General features: G+C 41.9%; 1 protein-coding gene across 1 annotated transcript in view; it reads left to right on the forward strand.

The window, feature by feature from the left end:
- The window catches only part of LOC120045820 (transient receptor potential cation channel subfamily M member 4-like), a 70,611-nt gene extending 44,130 nt beyond the window's left edge, over positions 1-26,481 (forward strand). Inside the window, exons 19-26 of the mRNA XM_038990753.1 lie at positions 2,325-2,457; positions 12,855-13,029; positions 13,236-13,401; positions 13,631-13,812; positions 17,134-17,266; positions 18,956-19,028; positions 23,524-23,617; positions 26,450-26,481. Coding sequence (XP_038846681.1) covers positions 2,325-2,457; positions 12,855-13,029; positions 13,236-13,401; positions 13,631-13,812; positions 17,134-17,266; positions 18,956-19,028; positions 23,524-23,617; positions 26,450-26,481 — 988 coding nt within the window. The remainder of the gene's footprint in view (positions 1-2,324; positions 2,458-12,854; positions 13,030-13,235; positions 13,402-13,630; positions 13,813-17,133; positions 17,267-18,955; positions 19,029-23,523; positions 23,618-26,449) is intronic.
- Positions 26,482-26,763: the final 282 nt, after the last annotated feature.

Consider the following 26,763-nt stretch of genomic DNA (forward strand, 5'->3'; position numbering starts at 1 on the left):
AGTTAAAACGCTTAAAGTTAGGGTTAGCTAACATGCTAAGTAGTTGCAAAGTAGCTAAAAAGTAGTAATTAGTTAAAAAGTTCTAATTAGCTAAAATGCTAAAGTTGTCTGTGTTGAGATTCAAACTTGCATCCTTTTGGGTTCGTGTTATACACCCACCCATCTACCCCGACCAACCACCCTACAAGTAACCATCTGTCCAGCCTGGTCTCATAGACTAGACATAACATAGTAAACGAGACACTCAAATTAGTAGGATTTGTTAAGTTTGTTATGGTTACATAAGACAGTTACTTAAGGCAAAAAAGGAAGTAGGGTGGATGGGTGGGCGTATAACGTGAACTTCTAGCAAACCAAAGGTTGCAAATTCAAATCTCCTCACGAACAACTTTGCAACTACTTACTACCTTTTAGCTACTTTGCAACTACTTAGCATGTAAGCTAACCCTTCCGCAAACCCTAACCTTTTAACCTAACTCTTAAACTTAACCCTGACCTTAATCCTAACCCCAGCGTAGCTAACCTTAGCTAACTAGCTAGAATTCGTAACACATAATACACTAGGCAAATTCGTAACATATTGTACTTTTAGCAAATTTGTTACATATAATATGAATTGTAATTCGTAACATATACGAAATGGGTGATGAACATCCACAAATTAATACATACCATACTAAACGTAGCATATACTATTGTAAATGGAGTGTCTGGTTTATGTACAGAATAATACGAAATGCTCTCGTTTTCACACATCATCTGATTCAGCAAATAATTTTCCAAATGACAGTCAAGTGAAGAACAGATGTTGTGATAGAGCATGCAATGCAACAGCCTGAGTGCTGGAAAAAGGATTGTTCATGAGGAATGTCCAGAATATTTTGGTGTCTCATTTGTTGGATCTAATATCCCTAGTGATTTGATGTTGGTCATCTGTTGTAGTCTGCTTGATTTACAGCAAGGTCTCATTAGATTTAACAGAGAAAGAAAGCATCAAGGTATTATGTTCATGTTTTCATATGTTTTTGTGCCTCGGATTGGACACAAAGTCTAGTGTGCACAATTGTGTAGATAGAATATGCTATTCCTACAAATTATTTTGGATATAATGACAACAAATTTCATAGCCTAGTGGCCTTATTCACAATAGCATCTGGTAATGAAATAACATGACACATTTAAACAATACAAGGGGCATGCAATTTTAAACATTACAAGGGGCTTGACGTTGCCTACTTGAATTTGGAGCTTAGAAATTCAGGTACTGGAATAGGCCTACCTGCGTGAAAAGACTGTGTAATTATTGTAGGCAGTTTATAAATTCTGCTGCTCCCTTTATAATTATCTGTGATTTGGCCACTTTCGTTTGATTCCCGCCGCTTCAATTGAAGGGTGTTATGCTACTCTGTTGCGTAAAACCACGTCCTGTTATTATGAGGACGACAACATCTAATGTTGGCTTCAACTTTGCTTTCCAATACAAATCCTTCCTCTTAAAAAGTAACCTGGTTTTTCGTCACTTTATCATTAAATAAACAGTGAAGGTGAGATTCAAATGGTGCGATTAATGCTACCGCTATTCATGGATTTATTATGTGTGCCTGTGTCTGCCACATAGGCTACAGAAAAATCGTCATGCATGCATCCAATCTATTTAGTCAGGCAATGTCCACATTATTCTTACATATTTTAGAATGTAATAACAATTGAAATATCAATACATTGGCAAAGCCCCCCCCCCCCCCCCCAAAAAAAGAATTATTCTTAAAGTGTTAATGGGTAATTATTAATTTTTTTACACTTTTTTGCATGTTTTTTGGGGGGAGGGGGAAGAGGTTCTATTTTAGGCCCTATATGTACAAGTGTATAAATTATACAAATGTATAACATTGAGGACCTTGAAAATGACAATTAAGTACTTGGAAAAGTCCCTGAAAGTCTTTGAATTTGACTTGCCAATGTCTGTATGAACCCTGCTTTAACGGATGTATAGTCCTAGGCCTATGCTGTTGTATAGGTGGAGTTATGGGTCAATTTGCATATATTCACTTTTATTCCTCTAAGTACACACGTGGAACTGCATGAAAATCCTTTTTATTTTATTTTTCAAATTATTTAGAAATGTTGATCCCAATGTCACACATTGGCCCCATTATTTATAGAAAGACCCTAATATACTTACATTTGCTCTTCTGTGTGTGTGCGTGCGTTTGTGTGCATGTGCATACTTTACGTATATGTTTGTTTGTGTGTGTCGCTGTGTCTGTCTTTATGTTTGTTTTTGTGTGTATGTATGCATGTGGGTGCGTGCGTGCGTGGGTCAGAATGTTCCAGTGGTCCTATGACTTTGGCCGAGCAGTCCTGTGTGTGGACTACATGGTCTTCACACTTCATCTCATCCACATCTTCGCCATTCACAAACAACTGGGGCCAAAGATCATCATCGTCGGCAAGATGGTGAGACTTACTGAAGCAACAAAATGCGACATAACTATGGCTGGGTTTTTGATTCGGTTGTGTTCAGTTATTTGAAAAAAAAACGTTTTGGAATGGAAAGGTAACGTGTCCAATTAGTGGTTTGAGGTGTGAAGATAAGCACATCCATAAAAACCTATCTCAGGTGCTTGATCCGAGAGGGTAACATGCACCCAAAAAATATAAATCTGCACACTGGTATGATGCTCCCTAAGTGTTTAATGGTCTTGGCAAAGACCCTTGTTGGGTAGAAACGTTGCCCTTTTCTCATTTAACACCGTTGGACCATCATACCAACGTGTCCAATAGGAACAAAGATTTAGATTTTCCGTCGCAAAACGTTTACCTACTGCGTGCCCTTCTGAACATATTCTTGTTATCTGAGAGAAAGGCTTTGGTAATGTTTGTAGTGCACATGTTTTGACAGAATATAAACTTTCTGCACTCCCCCTTGTCTCACTCAGTAACTTTCCATACACCTAGTTCTTATCCACCGTCCATTGACCCCGACATATACATTCCTTATACATGTAAAGTAATCAACGAGTTCTAGCATGGTAACATGAATAAGTATATTTCAAGCTAGAATCCAACAAAGCTTATTTAGAGTTTATGCATAAGCATAGGCCTATATACAGTGCATTCAGTAAGTTTTCAGACCCATTGACCCACCCCCCCCCAAAAAAAATTATGTTACGGCCTTATTCTAAAGTGTATTAAATCGTTTTTTTCTCTCATCAATCTACAACTACACCTAATGACGAATCAAAAACAGGTTTATAGAATTTTATGTACATTTATAAAAAAATAAAAATGAAATATAACATTTACATAAGTATTCAGACCCTTTACTCAGTACTTTGTTGAAGCACCTTTGGCAGCGATTACAGCCTTGAATCTTCTTGGGTATGACACTACAAGCTTGGCACACCTGTATTTGGGGAGTTTCTCCCATTCTGTTCTACAGATCCTCTCAAGCTCTGTCAGGTTGGATGGGGAGCGTCGCTGCACAGCTATTTTCAAGTCTCTCCATAGATGTTCGATCGGGTTCAAGTCCGGGCCCTGGCTGGGCCACTCAAGGACATTCAGAGACTTGTCCCGAAGCCACTCCTGCGTTGTCTTGGTTGTGTGCTTAGGGTCATTGTCCTGTTGAAAAGTGAACCTTCGCCCCAGTCTGAGGTCCTGAGTGCTCTGGAGCAGGTTTTCATCAAGGATCTCTCTGTACTTTTCTCCGTTCATCTTTTCCTCGATCCTGACTAGTCTCCCAGTCCCTGCTGCTGAAAAACATCCCCACAGCATGACACTGCTGCCACTATGCTTCACCATAGGGATGGTGCCAGGTTTCCTCCAGATGTGATGCTTGGCATTCAGGCCAAGGAGTTCAATCTTGGTTTCAACAGACCAGATAATCTTGTTTCTCATGGTCTGAGAGTCCTTTAGGTGCCTTTTGATACATTCCAAGCGGGCTGTCATGTGCCTTTTACTGAAGAGTGGCTTCCGTCTGGCCACTCTACCATAAAGGCCTGATTGGTGGAGTGCTGCAGATATGGTTGTCCTTCTGGAAGGTTCAACCATCTCCACAGAGGAACTCTGGAGCTCTGTCAGAGTGACCATCGGGTTCTTGGTCACCTCCCTGACCAAGGCCCTTCTCTCCCAATTGCTCAGTTTGGTCGGGCGACCAGCTCCATCAAGTTGTAGAAACATCTCAAAAACAGGATGCACTTAAGCTCAATTTCGAGTCTCATACAAAGGGTCTGAATACTTATGTAAGTAAGGCATTTCTATAAAAAAAAATTAATACAGTTGCAAAATAATCATAAAATCTGTATTTCCCTTTGTTATTAAGGGGTATTGTGTGTAGATTAATAAGGACATTTTTATTTAATCCATTTTAGAATAAGACCGTAACATACCAAAATGGTGAAAAGGGGATGGGGTCTGAATACTTTTCGAATGATCAGTGGAGGCTGGTGACTTGAAAAATTGAGGGGGATGGGAGACCCACGGTATAGGCACGGGATGCATGGAGATGACAAAGTGTGTTTTAAAAATCATCAAAGACTAATTATTTTAACCTAAAGCATTTCATAAAGACATTTATAGTACAATATTATGGGGAATAGGAATGAGAGGGCTACTTGCACAGTGTTGGCATGAGATTCCAGCAGTGATTGAATGAGGCATGAGTTGAGGTGTTCAAGGCTTGACTTCAGTGCAGAACAGGATTTGATTGGGAAGGAAAAAATCAATTAAACACACTACACAGTTAGATAAAAGAGATAAGAATGAGGAGTAAAATCATTGATGTGTAATAATGGGATTGTGTATGTGATTGACTCTTCATACAGTAATGAGATAAAATTGATAGGGGTATTCCAAATCAAATCAAAGTTTATTTGTCACGTGCGCCGAATACAACAGGTGTAGTAGACCTTACAGTGAAATGCTTACTTACAGGCTCTAACCAACAGTGCAATAAATTGTTTTTAAAAAAGGTATTGGGTGAACAATAGGTAAGTAAAGAAATAAAAACAACAGTAAAAATACAGTGAAATAATAACAGTAGCGAGGCTACATACAGTAGCGAGGCTATAACAGTAGCGAGGCTATATACAGGCACCGGTTAGTCGGGCTGATTGAGGTAGTATGTAGATATGGTTAAAGTGACTATGCATATATGATAAACAGAGAGTAGCAGTAGCGTAAAAGAGGGGTTGGGGGGGGCACAATGCAGATAGCCCGGTTAGCCAATGTGCGGGGGCACTGGTTGGTCGGGCTAATTTGAGGTAGTATGTACATGAATGTATAGTTAAAGTGACTATGAATATATGATAAACAGAGAGTAGCAGCAGCGTAAAAGAGGGGTTGGGGGGGGCACAATGCAAATAGTCTGGGTAGCCATTTGATTACCTGTTTAGGAGTCTTATGGCTTAAGGGTAAAAACTTTTGAGAAGCCTTTTTGTCCTTGACTTGGCACTCCAGTACCGCTTGCCATGCGGTAGTAGAGAGAACAGTCTATGACTGGGGTGGCTGGGGTCTTTGACAATTTTTAGGGCCTTCTTCTGACACCGCCTGGTGTGGAGGTCCTGGATGGCAGGCAGCTTAGCTCAAGTGATGTACTGAGCCGTACGCACTACCCTCTGTAGTGCCTTGCAGTCGGAGGCCGAGCAGTTGCCGTACCAGGCAGTGATGCAACCAGTCAGGATGTTCTTGATGTTGCAGCTGTAGAACTTTTTGAGGATCTGAGGACCTATGCCAAATCGTTTTAGTTTCCTGAGGGGGAATAGGTGTTGTCGTGCCCTCTTAACGACTGTCTTGGTGTGTTTGAACCATTCTAGTTTGTTGGTGATGTGGACATCAACAAACTTGAAGCTCTCAACCTGCTCCACCACAGCCCCATCGATGAGAATGGGGGCGTGCTCGGTCCTCCTTTTCCTATAGTCCAGAATCATGTCCTTAGTCTTGGTTACGTTGAGGGATAGGTTGTTAGTCTGGCACCACCTGGCCAGGACTCTGACCTCCTCCCTATAGGCTGTCTTGTCGTTGTCTGTGATCAGACACTGTTGTGTCGTCTGCAAACTTAATGACGGTGTTGGAGTTGTGCCTGGCCATGCAGTCGTGGGTGAACAGGGAGTACAGGAGGGGACTGAGCAAGCACCCCTGAGTGGCTCCAGTGTTGAGGATCAGCGTGGCAGATGTGTTGCTACCTACCCTCACCACCAAGGGGCGGCCCATCAGGAAGTCCAGGATCCAGTTGCAGAGGGAGGTGTTTAGTCCCAGGGTCCTTAGCTTAGTGATGAGCTTTGAGGGTACTACGGTGTTGAACGCTAAGCTGTAGTCAATGAATAGCATTCTCACGTAAGTGTTCCAGGTGGGAAAGGGCAGTGTGGAGTGCAATAAAGATTGCATCATCTGTGGATCTGTTTGAGCGGTATGCAAATTCCTCTCACAGTTCTTGGAGAGGAAAGGTGCCAGTGGATGAGCGGGCACATGAGACGTGGCTTCAGTTCATGTCAGGAGCGAGTTGACAATGGTGGTGGAGTGGAGCTGTCATCACCTCTTAAATCAGAGAACAAGAGGGGACTTAGCTGTAAATACAAATAGCAGATACATTCCATAACAGCTGTGCCATCTTAGGTTTGAACAACAAGTTTCTCCATGAAGTTAAACTCAGACATCTCAAAATTCACAAAGCCAAACAGAGACTGCGCATCTCACCCACTTGACACATCAAAGTAGTCCAAGAAACGTTCCTGAATAAAGCCCTGATCATCCACATACCTGACGATAACTGACAACTGTAAGCAGAGTGGTGGGGCAATTTTTACCCCCTGGGGCCTGGAGTTTTTTTCTTATCTGTTAACCTAACCAGAAAAACTCTGGACCCTGTAATGTATGACAATGATTAATCAGTTGTAAAAGGTTTTATAAGGGCTATGATGGGACCAGTTTTTCCTAATCAGGTCACATTGTTTTAAAAAACTATATAATATAAAAATTATATTCATTAAAATTATATTCATTATAAGTTACTTCCTCACCATCTTAGACAAGCATGCTCCGTTCAAAAAATGCAGAACTAAGAACAGATATAGCCCTTGGTTCACTCCAGACCTGACTGCCCTCGACCAGCACAAAAACATCCTGTGGCGAACTGCAATAGCATCGAAGAGTCCCCGCGATATGCAACTGTTCAGGGAAGTCAGGAACCAATACACGCAGTCAGTCAGGAAAGCAAAGGCCAGCTTTTTCAAGCAGAAATTTGTATCCTGTAGCTCTAACTCCAAAAAGTTCTGGGATACTGTAAAGTCCATGGAGAACAAGAGCACCTCCTCCCAGCTGCCCACTGCACTGAGGCTAGGTAACACGGTCACCACCGATAAATCCGTGATAATCGAAAACTTCAACAAGCATTTCTCAACGGCTGGCCATGCCTTCCCCCCCCCCCCCCCCCCCCCCCCACCCCCCCCCCGCTGCTACTCGCCCAAGCCTCCCCAGCTTCTCCTTTACCCAAATCCAGATAGCAGATGTTCTGAAAGAGCTGCAAAACCTGGACCCATACAAATCAGCTGGGCTCGACAATCTGGACCCCCTATTTCTGAAACTGTCCGCCGCCATTGTCGCACCCCCTATTACCAGCCTGTTCAACCTCTCCTTCGTATCATCTGAGATCCCCAAGGATTGGAAAGCTGCCGCGGTCATCCCCCTCTTCAAAGGGGGAGACACCCTGGACCCAAACTGTTACAGACCTATATCCATCCTGCCCTGCCTATCTAAGGTCTTCGAAAGCCAAGTCAACAAACAGATCACTGACCATCTCGAATCCCACCGTACCTTCTCCGCTGTGCAATCCGGTTTCCGAGCCGGTCACGGGTGCACCTCAGCCACGCTCAAGGTACTAAACGATATCATAACTGCCATCGATAAAAGACAGTACTGTGCAGCCGTCTTCATAGACCTGGCCAAGGCTTTCGACTCTGTCAATCACCATATTCTTATCGGCAGACTCAGTAGCCTCGGTTTTTCTAATGACTGCCTTGCCTGATTCACCAACTACTTTGCAGACAGAGTTCAGTGTGTCAAATCGGAGGGCATGTTGTCCGGTCCTCTGGCAGTCTCTATGGGGGTACCACAGGGTTCAATTCTCGGGCCGACTCTTTTCTCTGTATATATCAATGATGTTGCTCTTGCTGCGGGCGATTCCCTGATCCACCTCTACGCAGACGACACCATTCTGTATACTTCTGGCCCTTCCTTGGACACTGTGCTATCTAACCTCCAAACGAGCTTCAATGCCATACAACACTCCTTCTGTGTCCTCCAACTGCTCTTAAACGCTAGTAAAAACCAAATGCATGCTTTTCAACCGTTCGCTGCCTGCACCCGCACGCCCGACTAGCATCACCACCCTGGACGGTTCCGACCTAGAATATGTGGACATCTATAAGTACCTAGGTGTCTGGCTAGACTGCAAACTCTCCTTCCAGACTCATATCAAACATCTCCAATCCAAAATCAAATCTAGAGTCGGCTTTCTATTTCGCAACAAAGCCTCCTTCACTCACGCCGCCAAACTTACCCTAGTAAAACTGACTATCCTACCGATCCTCGACTTCGGCGATGTCATCTACAAAATAGCTTCCAATACTCTACTCAGCAAACTGGATGCAGTTTATCACAGTGCCATCCGTTTTGTTACTAAAGCACCTTATACGACCCACCACTGTGACCTGTATGCCCTAGTCGGCTGGCCCTCGCTACATGTTCGTCGTCAGACCCACTGGCTCCAGGTCATCTACAAGGCTATGCTAGGTAAAGTGCCGCCTTATCTCAGTTCACTGGTCACGATGGCTACACCCACCCGTAGCACGCGCTCCAGCAAGTGTATCTCACTGATCATCCCTAAAGCCAAAACCTCATTTGGCCGCCTTTCCTTCCAGTTCTCTGCTGCCTGCGACTGGAACGAATTGCAAAAATCTCTGAAGTTGGAGACTTTTATCTCCCTCAACAACTTTAAACATCTGCTATCTGAGCAGCTAACCGATCGCTGCAGCTGTACATAGTCCATCGGTATATAGCCCACCCAATTTACCTACCTCACCCCCATACTGTTTTTATTTATTCACTTTTCTGCTCTTTTGCACACCAGTATCTCTACTTGCACATGATCATCTGATGATTTATCACTCCAGTGTTCATCTGCTAAATTGTAATTATTCGATTTATTGCCTACCTCCTCATGCCTTTTGCACACATTGTATATAGATTCTCTTTTTTTCTACCATGTTATTGACTTGTTTATTGTTTACTCCATGTGTAACTCTGTGTTGTTGTCTGTTCACACTGCTATGCTTTATCTTGGCCAGGTCGCAGTTGCAAATGAGAACTTGTTCTCAACTAGCCTACCTGGTTAAATAAAGGTGAAATAAAATTTAAAAAAAAGACTAGATTAGGAGGGCGATTTCCTCTACCCAGACACAGACAACAACTGATAGACAATAGAACTCACAGGGCTGAGCTTGCTTTACGCATGTTTGCATCATGCAGGCCTATGCAACTGTAGACCTTATAAAAAATTGTCATCACTATTATGTTGTGTTAGTAATTACAGTTAATAATTTTGGATTGAAAACGTATAGGCAGCCTAGCCAGCCCAATTTTGAATATACACCAAATTTGATAAAATTCACATTTTCTCCTGAGAGAAAATGGACTATAACATTACCAATTAGTTACCCTGACCAAATGGACAGTGCACATAGGCTGTATGGAGCTGTTCTTATTAGGAGCCTACAGTTGATCAGACTGAACATTTTCATCCCATACAGCATGTCAGATCTCTAATGTTTAGGTGTAGCCAAGGCTGCTGCAACATTTACAGTTGAAGTCGGAAGTTTACATACACTTAGGTTGGAGTCATTAAAACTAGTTTTTCAACCAATCCACACATTTCTTGTTAACAAACTATATTTTTGGCAAGTCGGTTAGGACATCTACTTTGTGCATGACACAAGTCATTTTTCCAACAATTGTTTACAGACAGGTTATTTCACTTATAATTCACTATATCACAATTCCAGTGGGTCAGAAGTTTACATACACAAAGTTGACTGTGCCTTTAAACAGCTTGGAAAATTTCAGAAAATGACGTCATGGCTTTAGAAGCTTCTGATAGGCTAATTGACATCATTTGAGTCAACTGGAGGTGTACCTGTGGATGTATTTGAAGGCCTACCTTCAAACTCAGTGCCTCTTTGCTTGACGTCATGGGAAAATCAAAAGAGTCTGGTTCATCCTTGGGAGCATTTTCCAAACGCCTGAAGGTACCACGTTCATCTGTACAAACAATAGTACGCAAGTATAAACACCATGGGACCACGCAGCCGTCATACCGCGTAGGAAGGAGACGCACTCTGTCTCCTAGAAATGAACGTACTTTGGTGCGAAAAGTGCAAAGCAATCCCAAAACAAAAAACCTTGTGAAGATGCTGGAGGAAACAGGTACAAAAGTATCTATATCCACAGTAAAACGAGCCCTATATTGACATAACCTAAAAGGCCGCTCAGCAAGGAAGAAGTCACTACTCCAAAACCGACATAAAAAAAGCCAGACTATGGTTTGCAACTGCACATGGGGACAAAGATTGTACTTTTTGGAGAAATGTCCTCTGGTCTGATGAAACAAAAATAGAACTGTTTGGTCATAATGACCATCGTTATGTTTGGAGGAAAAAGGGGGACGCTTGCAAGCCGAAGAACACCATCCCAAACATGAAGCACATGGGTTGGCAGCCTCGTGTTGTGGGGGTGCTTTGCTGAAGGAGGGACTGATGCGCTTCACAAAATAGATGGCATCATGAGGTAGGAAAATTATGTGGATATATTGAAGCAACATCTTCAGACATCAGTCAGGAAGTTAAAGCTTGGTCGCAAATGGGTCTTCCAAATGGACAATGACCCCAAGCATACTTCCAAAGTTGTGGCAAAATGGCTTAAGGACAACAAAGTCAAGGTATTGGAGTAGCCATCACAAAGCCCTGATCTCAATCCTATAGAACATTTGTGGGCAGAACTGAAAAAGCTTGTGAGAGCAAGGAGGCCTGTAAACCTGACTCAGTTACACCAGCTCTGTCAGGAGGAATGGGCCAAAATTCACCCAACTTATTGTGGGAAGCTTGTGGAAGGCTACCCAAAACATTTGACCCAAGTTAAGCAATTTAAAGGCAATGCTACCAAATAATAATTGAGTGTATGTAAACTTCTCACCCACTGGGAATGTTATGAAATAAATAAAAGCTGAAATAAATCATTCTCTCTACTATTATTCTGACATTTCACATTTTTTAAATAAAATGGTGATCCTAACTGACCTAAGACAGGGAATTATTACTCGGATTTGTGAATACTGAGTTTAAATGTAATCTAAGGTGTATGTAAACTTCCGACTTCAACTGTATGTAATGAGTTTTTGCTGTTGTCTGTCCGGGGTGATTATGTGTTATCATCTTTGCTAAATAAATACCGGAGGAAAGTGGAAAGCCTACTTGAGCCTGTGCGAAAAATACGCTGAGTCAACCTCTCTCTTTAATCTAAATTTTAATGGATGATGGGATGGAAGCTATCATAGTTTTGAATTGATTTCGAGATCCCGGGAAAAGACAGTCGAAAGTTCCATATGTTCAGCAAGTAACACATCATAACCTGCTATTACCTCTGCAAGCTCCTTGTAGTTGCCCTTGTTAGTGGAACTGTCCCTCTCGTCGTGTCCTGCTAAAAGCCAATTCTTGCATGCCCAAAAATGCAGTGCTGTTGATAAGCCACTTGAGAACATCCCTGTTTCTTCTTACTTTCTTGTTGTATTACGCACGCAGTTTGAATACGCAGACCATTGTCATGGTCGATGCAGCTTTTTCCCAGAAGCATGAATCTGATGTCGGCATTTATATGCTCCCTGCTTTTGTTTTTCCGTTTAGCTTTTGCCCAAGACTTTCTAAAAAGCAGGCAAGGCCAGCAATGCAGGCAGCTTGATTAAAGGCTCCCTGTTACCAACTATACTTTTGATACAAATTGGTAATGAACTCCCTCACCTTTTTACCCTTCTTCATGAAACGGATCTCAGGCAGAGGTCGACCCTTGGTTTTAATTCGCACCTTTTCTGTGTACCCCAGAGAATGAAAGGGGTTCTTCAACAAAATGTCAACAAAATTTGCGGTAGTGTTGGCAGCAAAAACTGCACACTCGAGCTGGTAGCTACTGCTACTTGCTACTGAAGTTAGCAAGGCAAATGTTTTATAAATTGCACTAACTGGACACAAAAATAAAGTTCTAAAACAAGAAAACTATTTATAATCTACGTCCTCTAATTGAATTTGAATTGAATAATATCCCCAAAATGCTATCACTTTTCAATCTCTATCATGTCACCAACTCATCAAGCTTCTCAACACATATTACGCCCCCATAATGCTCTGCAGCACAACCCCAATACAACACACTAGGTTCATTCTCTGAGACTAATCCTATGATTGGATGGGAAACATGTCAGTTCATACTGCAAAAGCTTTGATTGGTTGGAGGTCATCCTCCGGAAATGTTCATAATTACCATGTAGGTCTATGGAAGGGGGTGAGGCCTACGAGCCTCCTAAATTTTGTATTGAAGTCAGTGTACCCAGAGGAGGACAGAAGCTAGCTGTCCTGGGACTATACCATGGTGCTACCCCAGAGAGTGCTGTTGAAGTTGTTTTAATCAATTATTTGGTGACATTAATATATTTAGTATAGTTTCATCTTAAAATTTCACTGAGGAGGATGGTCCTCCCCTTCCTCCTCTGAGGAGCCTCCACTGTAATCCATGTTATATGTTGTGCTCTCCTATAGATGAAGGATATCTTCTTCTTCCTCTTCTTCCTGGGGGTGTGGCTTATGGCATATGGGGTGGCCAATCAAGCACTGCTGTACTCCTATGACCCCCGCCCCGCCTGGATCTTCCGGCGCGTGTTCTACAGGCCGTACCTGCACATATTTGGACAGGTCCCAGTGGAGGAAATAGATGGTACTGTGTGTGTGTGTGTGTGTGTGTGTAAGACCTGTACAAATTATGTGATGCTTTCCAACTCAAAGCTGCCAAACTTTTCGATAAGATCAGTATAAGATAAGAGTGGAAAAATGTACAAACCTCTGTTCCTCATGTCCTCCGTATTGTTTCTGTCTGTCTGTCTGCATGCCCGTTTGCCTGTCTGCCTGTCTGCCTGTCTGTAGTGAGGAAGGAGTGGGACACGGAGTGCACTGACAATGTGACGCTGATCGAGGGAGGCGCGGAGCCCTGCAGGAGCCATTATGCTAACTGGCTAGTGATCATCTTACTGGTCATCTACCTACTGGTCACCAACATCCTGCTCATCAACCTACTCATCGCCATGTTCAGGTAAAGGATGGACACTCTCTTTTCCCCCTTTCTCTCTTTCTTTCTTCTCTCCTTTCTTTCTCTCTCCCTCCCTGAATCTTCGGTCTCCTATAAATCTATTCTGTCAATATCATTTTTTACTGACATTTTTACTATATTTTTCAGCTAAATACAATGCCTCGTCTTTTGTCAATTGTGTACCACATTATGTTAATTATGAATCCTTTCTCTTCGTCCCCTCTCCACACAGTTACACATTCTCCAAGGTGCAGGGCCAGAGCGACACCTACTGGAAGTTCCAGCGCTACAACCTGATTGTGGAGTACCACTCCCGGCCATCCCTTGCTCCCCCCTTCATTATCCTCTCCCACGTTCACTTATTCATCAAGAGATACATCCGCAAGGTTCCCTCGGTCAAGATCCTCCATTTTGGTGAGAATTCAACCCAGGTATTCATTGAAAAATGAATTTTTAGATCCTTACAATCACTATTGGAACTCTATTGCTTAAAGGGGCAATCAGCAATTGCTACATCCATTTTTGGACTTAAACATTTATGATATGATACATTGATTCTTGAAGAAGATAACTTATAAATGCCTCACGAGCTTTAGTTTAACAGTCGTACCCCATCAGAACAAAAAATATGTTTGTTTTACGGCAACTTTTATGAACAACGTAAATGTAAACAAACACTGTATAGCTTTAAAACATGGTTAAAACGATAATTTTGATATCATGGATGGTCAGTCCTTGAATCCTTAAAGTATGTGATTGTGTGTGTGTATGGATGTGTCTGTGCCTATGTTTGTGTTGCTTCACAGTCCACTCTGTTCCATACGGTGTAATTTTTATCTGTTATTTAAATCTAATTTTACTGCTTGAATCAGTTACTTGATGTGGAATAGAGTTCCATGTAGTTCCATAGTCTGTTCTGGACTTGGGGACTGTGAAGAGACCTCTTGTGGCATGTCTTGAGGGGTATGCATGGGTATCTGAGCTGTGCGCCAGTAGTTCAACTAGACAGTTCGGTGCATTCAACATGTCAATACCTCTCATAAATACAAGCAGTGATGAAGTCACTCTCTCCTCCACTTTGAGCCAGGAGAGATTGACATGCATATTAATAATGTTAGCTCTCTGTATACATCCAAGGGCCAGCCGTGCTGCCCCGTTCTGAGCCAATTGCAATTTGCCTAAATCTCTTTTTGTGGCACTTGACCACACGACTGAACAGTAATTCAGGTGTGACAAAACTAGGGCCTGTAGGACCTGTCTTGGTTTTAGTGCTGTTAAGAAGGTAGAGCAGCACTTTATTATGGACAGACTTCTCCCCATCTTACCTACTATTGTATCAATATGTTTTGACCATAACAGTTTCCAATCCAGGGTTATTCCAAGCAGTTTAGTCACCTCAACTTGCTCAATTTACACATTATTCATTACGAGATGTAGTTGAGGTTTAGGGTTTAGTGAATGATTTGTTCCAAATACAATGCTTTTAGTTTTGGAAATATTTAGGACTAACTTATTCCTTGCTACCTATTCCGAAACTAACTGCAGCTCTTTGTTAAGTGTTGCAGTCATTTCAGTTGCTGTAGTAGCTGACGTGTATAGTGTTGAGTCATCCGCATACATAGACACACTGGCTTTACTCAAAGCCAGTAGCATGTTGTTAGTAAACATTTTAAAAAGCAAGGGGCCTAAACAGCTACCCTGGGGAATTCCTTCTTCTACCTGGATTATGTTTGAGAGGCTTCCATTAAAGAACACCCTCTGTGTTCTGTTAGACAAGTAACTCTTTATCCACAGTATAGCAGGGGGTGTAAAGCCATTAACACATACGTTTTTCCAGCAGCAGACTATGATCGATGATGGCAAAAGCCGCACTGAAGTCTAACGAAACAGCCCCCACAATCTTTTTATCATCAATTTCTCTCAGCCAATCATCAGTCATTTTTGTAAGTGCTGTGCTTGTTGAATGTCCTTCCCTATACGTGTGCTGAAAGTCTGTTTACTGTAAAATAGCATTGTATCTGGTCAAACACCATTTTTTCAAAAAGTTTACTAAGGGTTGGTAACAGGCTGATTGGTTGGCTATTTGAGCCAGTAAAGGGAGCTTTACTATTCTTAGGTAGCGGTATGACTTTTGCTTTCCTCTAGGCCTAGGGGCACACAATTTATAGTAGGCTTAAATTGAAAATATGGCAAATAGGAGTGGCAATATTGTCCGCTATTATCCTCAGTAATTTTCCATCCAAGTTGTCAGACCCCGGTGGCGTGTCATTGTTGATAGACAACAGTATTTTTTCACCTCTGCTTGTCTTTCATAATTTGGTCAGATATACTTGGATGTGTAGTATCAGCGTTTCTTGCTGGCATGTCATGCCTAAGTTTGCTAATCTTTCCGAAGAAAAAAATAATTGAAAGTAGTTGCCAATATCAGTCTGTTTTGTGATGAATGAGCCATCTGATTCAATGAATGATGGAGCTGAGTTTGCCTTTTTTTCCCTAAATTTAATTTAAGGTGCTCCAAAGCTTTTTACTATCATCCATTGAACCTTTGTTTCATAGTATAGTTTCTTCTTCATTTTAGTCACCATGATTTCTTAATTTGCAGTACATTCACCAATCAGTTGTGCAGCCAGACTTTTTTGCCCTTCCTTTTGCCTCATCCCTCTCAAACATACCATTTTTCAATTCCTCATCAATCCACAGGGATTTAACAGTTTTTATTAGTAACTGGAACAAGCAATTTCATAAATGTGTCAAGTGCAGCATCTGTTTGCTCCTCATTACACACCACGGACCAGCAAATATTCTTTACATCAACGACATAGGAATCACTACAAAACATATTGTATGACCTCTTATACACTATATTAGGCCCAGCCTTTGGAACTTTGGTTTTCCTAGATATGGTTACTATACTGTGACCACTACATCTGATGGATCTGGATACTGCTTTCAAGCTAATTTCTGCAGCATTAGTAAAGTTGTGATCAATACATGTTGATGTGCTGTTTGTAACTACCCTGGTAGGTTGACTGATAACCTGAACCAGGTTGCAACCTGGTTACAGTTTGAAGCTTCTTCTTGAGTGGGCAGCTTGATGAAAGCCAGACAATATTTAAAATCACCCAGAAAATATACCTCTCTGTTGATATCACATACATTATCAAGTATTTCACACATTATCCAGATAATGACTGTTAGCGCTTGGTGGTCTATAGCAGCTTCCCACAATAATGGGATTTAGGTGAGGCAGAAGAACCTGTAGCCATATTACTTCAACAGTATTTAGGCAAAGACTAGAAGGAGTTTCCATATGCCAGTAATTTCCTTTAAAATCCGTGAAGGTAAGTGAACAAGCGCACACTTCGGGAGGCCATGTCTTCAGACGAGAGGCCATGTCAGTGGCATATCTACCCATTCCAGTCACAAAATAAACCTTAGATATGAAAGGAGAGATTATTGGGACACAACCTCTGTCTGACAGTGAGGTTAACATGCTAACTACTGGTTTCCTACCACAGGAGGTTGGTGGCACCTTAAATGGGGAGGACGGACTCGTGGTAATGGCTAAAGTGGAATCAGTGGAGTGGTATCAAATACATCAAACCATGTGTTTGATGCCCTTTCATTCGCTCTGTTCCAGCCATTATTATGAGCCATTCTCTTCTCAGCAGCCTCCTGTGTTTCCGACCTCACGCTAAGCCTCAGCACGACTAATACATTTTCCACCTCTGTTAGTATTGGAGCTGACGGGGAGAGCAGCTAACAGGTTAATGACATGGGAGGCCATTCAGAAGGAGAACTTCCTGACAGCCCAGAGCAAGATCCAGAGAGGGAGCGACTCGGAGAGGCTCAAACGGATGTCAGTCAAGTGAGTAAACCTTTACACCCGCCCTCCAGTTTGGATCCATCTCTCTTTCAGCATTTTTCTCTACCAATTTAACTCCAGCCTTTTCTAGATAATGTGAATATTTATGGATATTATGAATATATTTATATTTACATGTTACAGTAGCCTACATATACATGTATTGTATACATTTAAATATTTTTATATTTTTGTCAAAATAATATACTTTAATATACTACATGTACTGTACTGTAATATTTGTATTATATGATGTTGTACTATCAGGTCCAAAATGATTGGCACCCTTGATAAAGATGAGCAAAAAAGACTGTATAAAATAGATAATACAAGTACTGAGGCTGAAACTTAGCCACAAGTAGATCTTCCAGCAAGACAATAACCCCAATGCACACATCAAAATCCACAAAGAAATTGTTAATTTACCAAAAAATCAACATTTTGCAATGACCATCTCAGGCTCCGGTCTCGAACCCCATTAAAAATCAGTGTTTTGAATTGAAGAGGGCAGTCGATAATTGCAGATCAAGGATCTGGAAAGTTTTTGTATGGAGGAATGGTCTAAGATCCCTCCCAATGTGTTCTCCAATCTCCTAAAACATACTGCAGTCCCGTTGATGTGAATCGGGGCATGTTACCTTCTCTGCTTGCTGAATTCAACAATCAACTCCTTTGTTTTGTCGATGGTGACGGAGAGGTTGTTGTCCTGGCACCACAATGCCAATTATTTTACCTCCTCCGTATAGGCTGACTCTTCATTGCAGGTTAACCATGGTGTCATCAGCAAACTTGATGATTGATTTGGTGTCATGCAAAGCCACGCAGTTGTGTGTGAATAGGGAGTACAGCAGAGGGTTGAGGAAACACACCTTGAGGGCCCCTGTGTTAACAGTCAGTGTGGAGGTGTTGTTGCCAATCCTCACAGCCTGTGGTCTGTCTGTCAGGAAGTCCAGTTGCAGAGGGTGGTGTCCAGACCCAGGGCTCTGAGCTTGGTGTCGAGCTTGGAGGGAAAAATTGTGTTGAATGCTGAACTGTAGTCAATGAACAGCGTTCTCACATAGGTATTCCTCTTGTCCTGATGTGTTATGGAAATGGCATCTTCCGTGTATCTGTTGGAGTGGTAGGCAATTTGGAGTTGGTCCAGTGTACCTGGCATGCTGGCCTTGATGTGGGCCTTGCAAGGTGAGGTACAGATGTAGAATCTTAATTTAAACCAGTTTGCTACAGAAGGAAAATAATCCTTCAGCAACAGCAAATGTGAATTATTATGTGGATTATAATCAATGAACATTTTTGTAGTGGTGGATCCATTTCTCGTTAGGACAAATCAAATCAAATTTCTACATAGAAATTAAACTTTAGAAGCCTTTTTAAACCTGAAATACATTACAAGTTTGCATTTCCCGCTGTGCAGGAAAATTCACAGCAACAAAAGTGATCAAATTAAGATCCTACATCTGTATTGAAAGGTATTGAAAACAGGGGTTCCAATAATTTTTACCCATATATTTTAGAGCAAAATAAATTATTATTTGTTAAACAATTCTCTTTCTCTGAGTAATTGTATTATTGTAAATGTTTTGCATACAATATAGCTCTGTATTTGTGTTCTTTATTTTATAGTCTTTTTTGCTCATCTTTATCAAGGGTGCCAATCATTTTGGACCTGACCATGTGTTTACTATGTGACAGGGTGGACAGTGTGCTGAAACAGATGGCTGAGACAAGGGATCATGATCGCAGACTGAGGGCTCTGGAATCGGAGGTCAGGCTTACATTTTGTTCCGACATTCTATTTATGTGTCTGTGTGTGTGATTTAGATTTTGTACATACTGTATGTCTCACAGTCCCTACATGTTTGTGTGTGTGCTTGAGTGTTTCCACCAGCAGACGAAGATTGAGAAGGGGCAGGGTTGCTCCAGCTCCCTTGGCATGTGATTGTTGCTTGTGATGCCAGTTGAGTCATTCGTTAGATCAAATTGAAGTGTGTGTGTGTTTCAAGTTGTATTAATCGAATGTACAGGATACACATGATACACCGTCCAACGAAATGCTTACTTGCAGGTTCCTTCCCGACAATGCAATTAAATGGCTCAGTAGAATAGAATAAAATGTTTAGCGTAAGTATTACATTTACATTTAAGTCATTTAGCAGACGCTCTTATCCAGAGCGACTTACAAATTGGAAAGTTCATACATATTCATCCTGGTCCCCCCGTGGGGAATGAACCCACAACCCTGGCGTTGCAAGCGCCATGCTCTACCAACTGAGCCACACGGGACCACGTATAGTATAGTACAGGAAGGCACAATTTATAGGACAATATTTACAGGGAAGGGGGGCGATTGTGTGTGTGTGTGTCACTTCACTTATACCCGTCACACCGGCTGGCGCATCTGGCATCAACAAAGGAACTCCGTTTCCATCTGTCTTTGGCCATCTTCTCCACCGTGCCCCAGCTGTGCTGATTTTGTTGGAGCTTGGTCTCCATTGTTCTACGCCTCGTTGTCTTGGGCCTCCCCCTCTTACATCTGCCCTCTGAAAGCCAATAGACAGCTATTCTTGGGATAGAGTCTGTACTCTTGCTCAGGACGTGTCCAATCCAGCTCCAGCAGCGTCTCTTGAGTATGGCATCGATGGCTTCCTGCTTAGTTCGTCGAAGGAGGTTGGTCTTTGATATTGTGTTTGGCCAGAAGATGTGCATGATTCTCCGGAGACGAGTTGTGTGGAAGGTAGATCGTTTTTTCGGGTCTGCTTCTGTCATTTTCCAGCATTCTGAACCATAAAGGAGAGTTGGCAGTACACAGCTCTGGTATATTTAGAGTTTGTATTTGTGCTATATTGTCCCAATTTCCAGACTTTATTGAACTTCATAAAGATTGCTCTTGCTTTATTGATTCTGGTGCAGATGTCTTTGCTGGTGCTTCCATCATGGCAAACTCAGGTCAGGGAACACTGTGGCCCTGTCCGACGATACCCCCGGACAGGGCCAACCAGGCACGATATATCCCCACCCACTTTTCCAAAGCACAGCCTCCACACGACTAGAGGGATATCAACAGACCACCAACTTACTACCTTGAGACAAGGCTGAGTATAGCCCACAAAGATGTCCTCCATCACACGAGCCTGAGGGGGGTCGCAAAACCGGACAGGAAGATCTGTGACTCAACCCACTCAAGTGACACACCCCTCCTAGGGACGGCATGGAAGAGCACTAGTAAGCCAGACTATAGGGTCAGAGGCAGAGAATGGAGAGGAGAGCTGGCCAGGCAGAGACAGCAAGGGCGGTTCGTCGCTCCAGTACCTTACGGTTCACCTTCGCACCCCTTGCCCAGACTACAATCAATCACAGTACCCACTGAAGTGACTTCAGTAAAGACTTAAAGGTTGATACCGAGTCTGTGTCTCTCACATGCATAGGTAGACCATTCCATAGAAATGGAGCTCTATAGAAGAAAGCCCTGCCTCCAGCTGTTTGCTTTAAAATGGGGACAATAAGGAGGCCTGCGTCTTCTGACCGTAGCGTACGTGTAGGTATGTACGGCAGGACCAAATCGGAGCAAACCCATGTAATGCTTTGTAGGTTATCAGTAAAACCTTGAAATCAACCCTAGCCTTAACAGGAAGCCAGTGTAGAGAGGCAAGCACTGGAGTAGTATAATCACATTTTTTGGTTCTAGTCAAGATTCTAGCAGCTGTATTTATCACTAACTGAAGTTTATATGGTGCTCCCAAGGTAAGTAAAACTGTGGGTTAACTCCAGCTCCTGTTCCTTGATTTTGGCTGCTTTTGCTGTGTTGATGTTGATGGGCATGACGTTTGTCTTGCTGTAGTTGATAACCAGGCCGACTTGCTGGCCAAAGGACTGGACTCTGTCAGTTTTATCTTGTAGATGTTGGTGTGTGTGTGATTAAAAAGAGCCAGGTCATCGGTGAAGTCAAGGTCTTCTAGAGAAGAGTACAAGGTCCATCATTTTCCTCTTGCCTGATCTTCTGTTGTTCGCCACATGACCCTGTCTATTGCCCGGGTTGAAGAGTAAATCTGACAATCACACAACCGTGACAAACTCCAGACTTCACAGCAAAGCTCATGTTGCTCATTCCCACAGTGCATGAACAGTTGCTGTAGAACTGTTTTATGATGTTAACAACATGGCTGGGGATTCAATAACTTCTTAAGATCTTTCATAGGTTTTCGCAGGTGAATGCTGTCAACAGCCTTCTAGAAGTCAATACAGTTGATGTAGAGTTTCCATCTGTAGATCTCCTTCCTCCCCTTAAACCTGCTTGTTCATTCCTAAGCACTTTGTCTATAGCTCAAGACATCCATTGTATGATAATCTTGCAAAAGATCTAGCTGGGAACGGATAAGTGTCACCCCTCCAGTTGTTGCAATCGGATACTGTGCCCTTCTTAGGCACCTGTATGATGACCCCCTTGGTTCAATCTGAAGGTATATTTCCTTTCATCCAGATGTCAGTGAAGAGTGGAAGACGGATGATTGCATCCAATACTGGATCGATTTTGAATAGCTTTGCATTGAGGTTATAGGGACCTGGAACTTTCCCATTCTTTAGTGACTTGATGGTAGGGATTTTTTTTTTTTTGGTTGGTGGGGCAGTGTTTATGTCTAGGTCTTCTGGAGCAGCTTCAGGTGTGCTAATTGAACCTCTCTGAAATGTTCTGTCAATCTTGCTTCCTGTTCATTTTTCTGTAGTCAGGAGATTGCCTTGCATGTCTTTGATTTGAATATTCAACTTGAATTTTCTGCCACAGATTAGGTTAGTGATTTTGTATACTTTTCCTTGCCGGCTGCTTGCTGCTGCTTTTTCAGCTGCACTTGCCAGCTCCTCTAGGTAGGCCCTTTTGTCTCTTCTTACTAGCCTTTTGACATGTGTGTTGATTTTTCTGTACTGCTCCTCCAATTTCTGTTTTGACCTTTGTGATTTAGCATCTGTCGTTTTCTTTTTCAGGTCTCTTCTTTCCGCAATCATTTCCCATGTTTCTGGGGTGATCCATTCATTGCGTTGCCTTCTTCTGTGTTCTATGGTTTTCTTGCTGCTTTCTGTAAGCTTTAACCACTCTCTCCCACTATCTGACTATTTCCTTCAGTCACCTCCTCATCTTCTTCATCTGTGTTCTTTGAAAGGGCTTGATACTTGTTGCGAACTTGCATTATGAAGGTTTTCTTGACGGTTTGGTCCCTCTGCATGCCAACTTCAAATTTTGTTGTTCCTTTTGTCGGTGGTCTTGAACAGTTCAGCTTTAGTTTGATGTCGGCAGTCACAAGATGGTGGTCACTGGCGACATCTTCCCCCCTTCGCACCTTGACGTCCCTCAGCGAGATTCTCCACTTGCTATTGATCATCAGGTGGTCAATCTGGTTCCTCTCTCTTCCATTAGGAGAGTACCATGTCAGCTTGGATATTCTTGTGGGGAAACAAGCTGCCACCAATCACCAGGTTATTTGTGACACAGAATGTTGCCAGTCTCTCACCGTTGTCATTCATCTCTCCACAGCTGTACTTCCCCATTGTTCTCTCGTAGTTGGCATTGTCGGTGCCAACCTTTGCATTCAGGTATCCGATGACGAAGAGCAGGTGTTGAACAGGTGTCTTCTAAACTTCAGATTGGAGGGTGTTATAGAACAGACATTTTTCTTCACCTTTGACATAGTTTGTGGGATGTTTTCTCTACCCCTTTCTGTAGGATGATGGCGACACCTTCACAATGTTGTCCGTCCTCCCATCCAGAGTGTAGTGCTGCTTCGCCAGTGCTGGTTATTATGGAACCAGAGCAAGTCCACCTGGCTTTACTCGCTCCCAGGATCTGTAGCTTGTATCTTCTTATTTCGTTGGTAACCTGTGCCAGCTTTCCGGACTCAGACATTGTTTTAACATTCCATAAGCCAATGTGCAGTTTGTTTTTGGTGTTCAGTGCTCCCATCTTCACATGACCAGTTTCCCATAGGCTTTCACTGATGGCGGTCACACAAGTCTGGGACTCTGGGAGATCTTAGCATCCAGTTGTAGGATTGTCATTTGTTCATGTAGCACAAAGGTTTTACAGTATGATGTTGCTAGCCCCATGCCCAACCATGCACCATGTTAGATTCTTGAAAACGTATCTAGAATGTCTTGGAAGGGTGTTCATAACTTAACGGTAGCTACATTTAGCTGTGAGAGAACAAGCTTGCACTGGAATATTTAGTTGAACTTGACTCTCAAACTACATTTTTTTAACCATTCTTTCCTAGTTGGAGTATTGCTCGAGTGCACTCAGCTGGATAGTGGAAACCCTCTCACAGAGCAACATGGTCAAACCCAGTCGGCCACCGCCAACACTTAGAGGTACCTCCCAATATACAGTGCATTTGGAAAGTATTCAGACCTCTTGACTTTTTCCACATTTTGTTACATTACAGCCCTATTTTAAAATTGATTAAATTGTTTTTTTTTACCCCCTCATCAATCTACACACAATACCCCATAATAACAAAGCAAAAACCGGTTTTTAGAAATGTTAGCAAATGTATAAAATAAAACTGAAATCAAATCAAACTTTATTTGTCACATGCACCAAATACAACCTTAGCATGAAAAGCTTACTTACAAGCCCTTAACCAACAATGCAGTTCAAGAAAGAGTTAAAACTATTTTCTTCAACCAAATAAACTAAAGTAAAAAAAAAATGTAAAAAGTAACAATAAAATAACAATAACAAGGCGATATACAGGGGGTACCGGTACCGAGTCAATGTGCGAGGTTAGTCGAGGTCATTTGTACATGTAGGTAGGGATAAATTATAATAGAATTTGAAGTAATAGCTTACCCGCGTGTGGTCAACTATTTCAGCACCGTTTCACGCTGCTCTGAGACAAGCATGGGGACTGGTCTTGATAAATCAATGAGATTTTTATTTTCACTGAATCTACGTTTGGGTATTGGTTAGTCTACAATTAAGGTGTGGAAATGTTAGGATTATTTTGTTCTTAGTAGCCTACTTCCGACCGGTCACTTTGTACAGCACTATATTTTCCTAACGGAAACCCTGAGGGTTTTGTTTTTCTTGGAATAGAAACACGATAATATTTATCAAATTAAGCAACATTTCTTAAAATCAATCTCATATACTGTGTTCTTACAAAAACAAAAAACAATTCTCTAGTACAGCCAATATTAAATACTGTCAAATGCCATCTGGTGGTCAAACTAGCACTAACTAGCATTAATGGCAACAATGGCTGACACTTAAATAACGTGTTATAGAATTATGTGGCAGCACGCAAGCTGTGCTGCAGTATGACAACTTTTAAAGGAAGAACATCTGTATATAAACCCTGGATTGCTGATGCTTTGTATTGGCCAATGAGATGCTTTGAAGCCACCAGTCGGCCATATTGGCACTCCTCAGAAAAGCAGTCCTCCATAGGAATGAATGGAATTCTACAGTATTTAATTTAAATGTTAAGGACAAAATTACATGCATTTATTTTTTTGTTGTAGTGGCGACAGTAACATTAGTACTTTCTAAAAAATATACACTACCATTCAAAGGTTTGGGGTCACTTAGAAATGTCCTTGTTTTTGAAAGAAATGCATTTGTTTTTGACACATTTATTCTACTAGAGACACCTTAATGCATACTTTTAAATTATATTATGTGAGCTAAACATAAAATATATACACTACCGTTCAAAAGTTTGGGGTCACTTAGAAATGTCCTTGTTTTTGAAAGAATTTTTACCATTTAAAATAGCATCAAATTGATCAGAAATACAGTGTAGACATTGTTAATGTTGTAAATGACTATGACTGCCTAGAAGGCCAGCATCCCGGAGTCGCCTCTTCACTGTTGGCGTTGAGACTGGTGTTTTGCGGTTACTAATTAATGAAGCTGCCAATTGAGGACTTGTGAGTATCTGTTTCTCAAATTAGACACTCTGTTGTGATAATGTTGCGTGTAGGTGTAGGAGTCAGGCGCAGGAGAGCAAGGATGTCTGAGAAGCCTGTTTTAATAAGAAAGTCCACCAACACAGGAATGGCACAATCGAAAAAGGTACAACGCCCTCGACAACAGAGAACCCGTACAAACGCACGGAGGAACAAACAAAGTTCCGACAATCACACACTTAAGAATCCGTGAAAACAAATAACGGCATAACCTCACCGAGCACATCACAAAGAAAGACTAATCCCGCACAAACTTAGGCAGGCAACAGGGTACATATATACACACAGAAATTAACGCAAATGAAACCAGGTGTGAAAAAGAACCAAAGACAAAACAAACAAAAAAGGAAAAAGGGATCGGTGATGGCTAGTAGACCGGCGACGCCGAGCGCCGCCCGAACAGGGAGAGGAGCTACCTTCGGTAGAAGTCGTGACAAATGTACTTGTCCTCTTGCTCAGTTGTGCAGCAGCGCCTCCCACTCCTCTTACTATTCTGGTTAGAGATGGGTTACGCTGTTCTGTGAAGGGAGTAGTACACAGCGTTGTACAAGATCTTCAGTTTCTTGGCAATTTCTCACATGGAATAGCCTTCATTTCTCAGAACAAGAATAGACTGACGAGTTTCAGAAGAAAGTTCTTTGTTTCTGGCCATTTTGAGCCTGTAATCGAACCCACAAATGCTGATGCTCCAGATACTTAACTAGTCTAAAGAAGGCAGTCTTCTTTAATCAGAACAACAGTTTTCAGCTGTGCTAACATAATTGCAAAAGGGTTTTCTAATGATAAATTAGCCTTTTAAAATGATAAACTTGGATTAGCTAACACAACGTGCCATTGGAACAAAGGAGTGATGGTTGTTGTAAATGGGCCTCTGTGCGCCTATGTAGATATTCAATAAAAATCAACCGTTTCCAGCTACAATAGTCATTTACAACATAACAATGTCAACACTGTATTTCTGATCAATTTTATGTTCTTTTAATGGACAAAAAATTTGTTTTTTTCAAAAACAAGGTAATTTCTAAATTACCCCAAACTTTTGAACGGTAGTGTATATATTTTATGTTTAGCTCACATAATATAATTTAAAAGTATGAATTAACGTGTCTCTAGTAGAATAAGTATTTTATCTGATTGTGATTGACCGGTTTGCACAATGTCAGTGTCTGTAACAATTTGAGCCAAAGGTCAAATGTCTTATCCCTTCTCTGTTTTTCTCTCGTTCTCCAGAGCCATTCCCTACCTCCTCCTCTTCCATCTGATCCTGTCTTTGTTTACATGCCGAGCCATTCAGGGTCACTGAAAGGAAAAGTTGATACGCTGTTTCTTTCCACTTCGGCTGCTTCTTTGTCAACAAGTCTCCACTACTGCCAATTGTTTTTGTTGGCATTTTAAATTGTCTGTATTCGTTGAGGTTGTGTATTTCATTTTTAAAAGGTTCCCGAAAGACAACAGTTGGAACCAGGGGAAAGGGCTGGAAAATACACTGTCGAAGAACTGTTTTTTTTACGAGGGCAATGTTTTTTTAAAGGGAAAATGTGTGG

This window comes from Salvelinus namaycush, chromosome 4 (assembly GCF_016432855.1).
Source record: "Salvelinus namaycush isolate Seneca chromosome 4, SaNama_1.0, whole genome shotgun sequence".
In the NCBI taxonomy this organism is placed as follows: domain Eukaryota; kingdom Metazoa; phylum Chordata; class Actinopteri; order Salmoniformes; family Salmonidae; genus Salvelinus; species Salvelinus namaycush.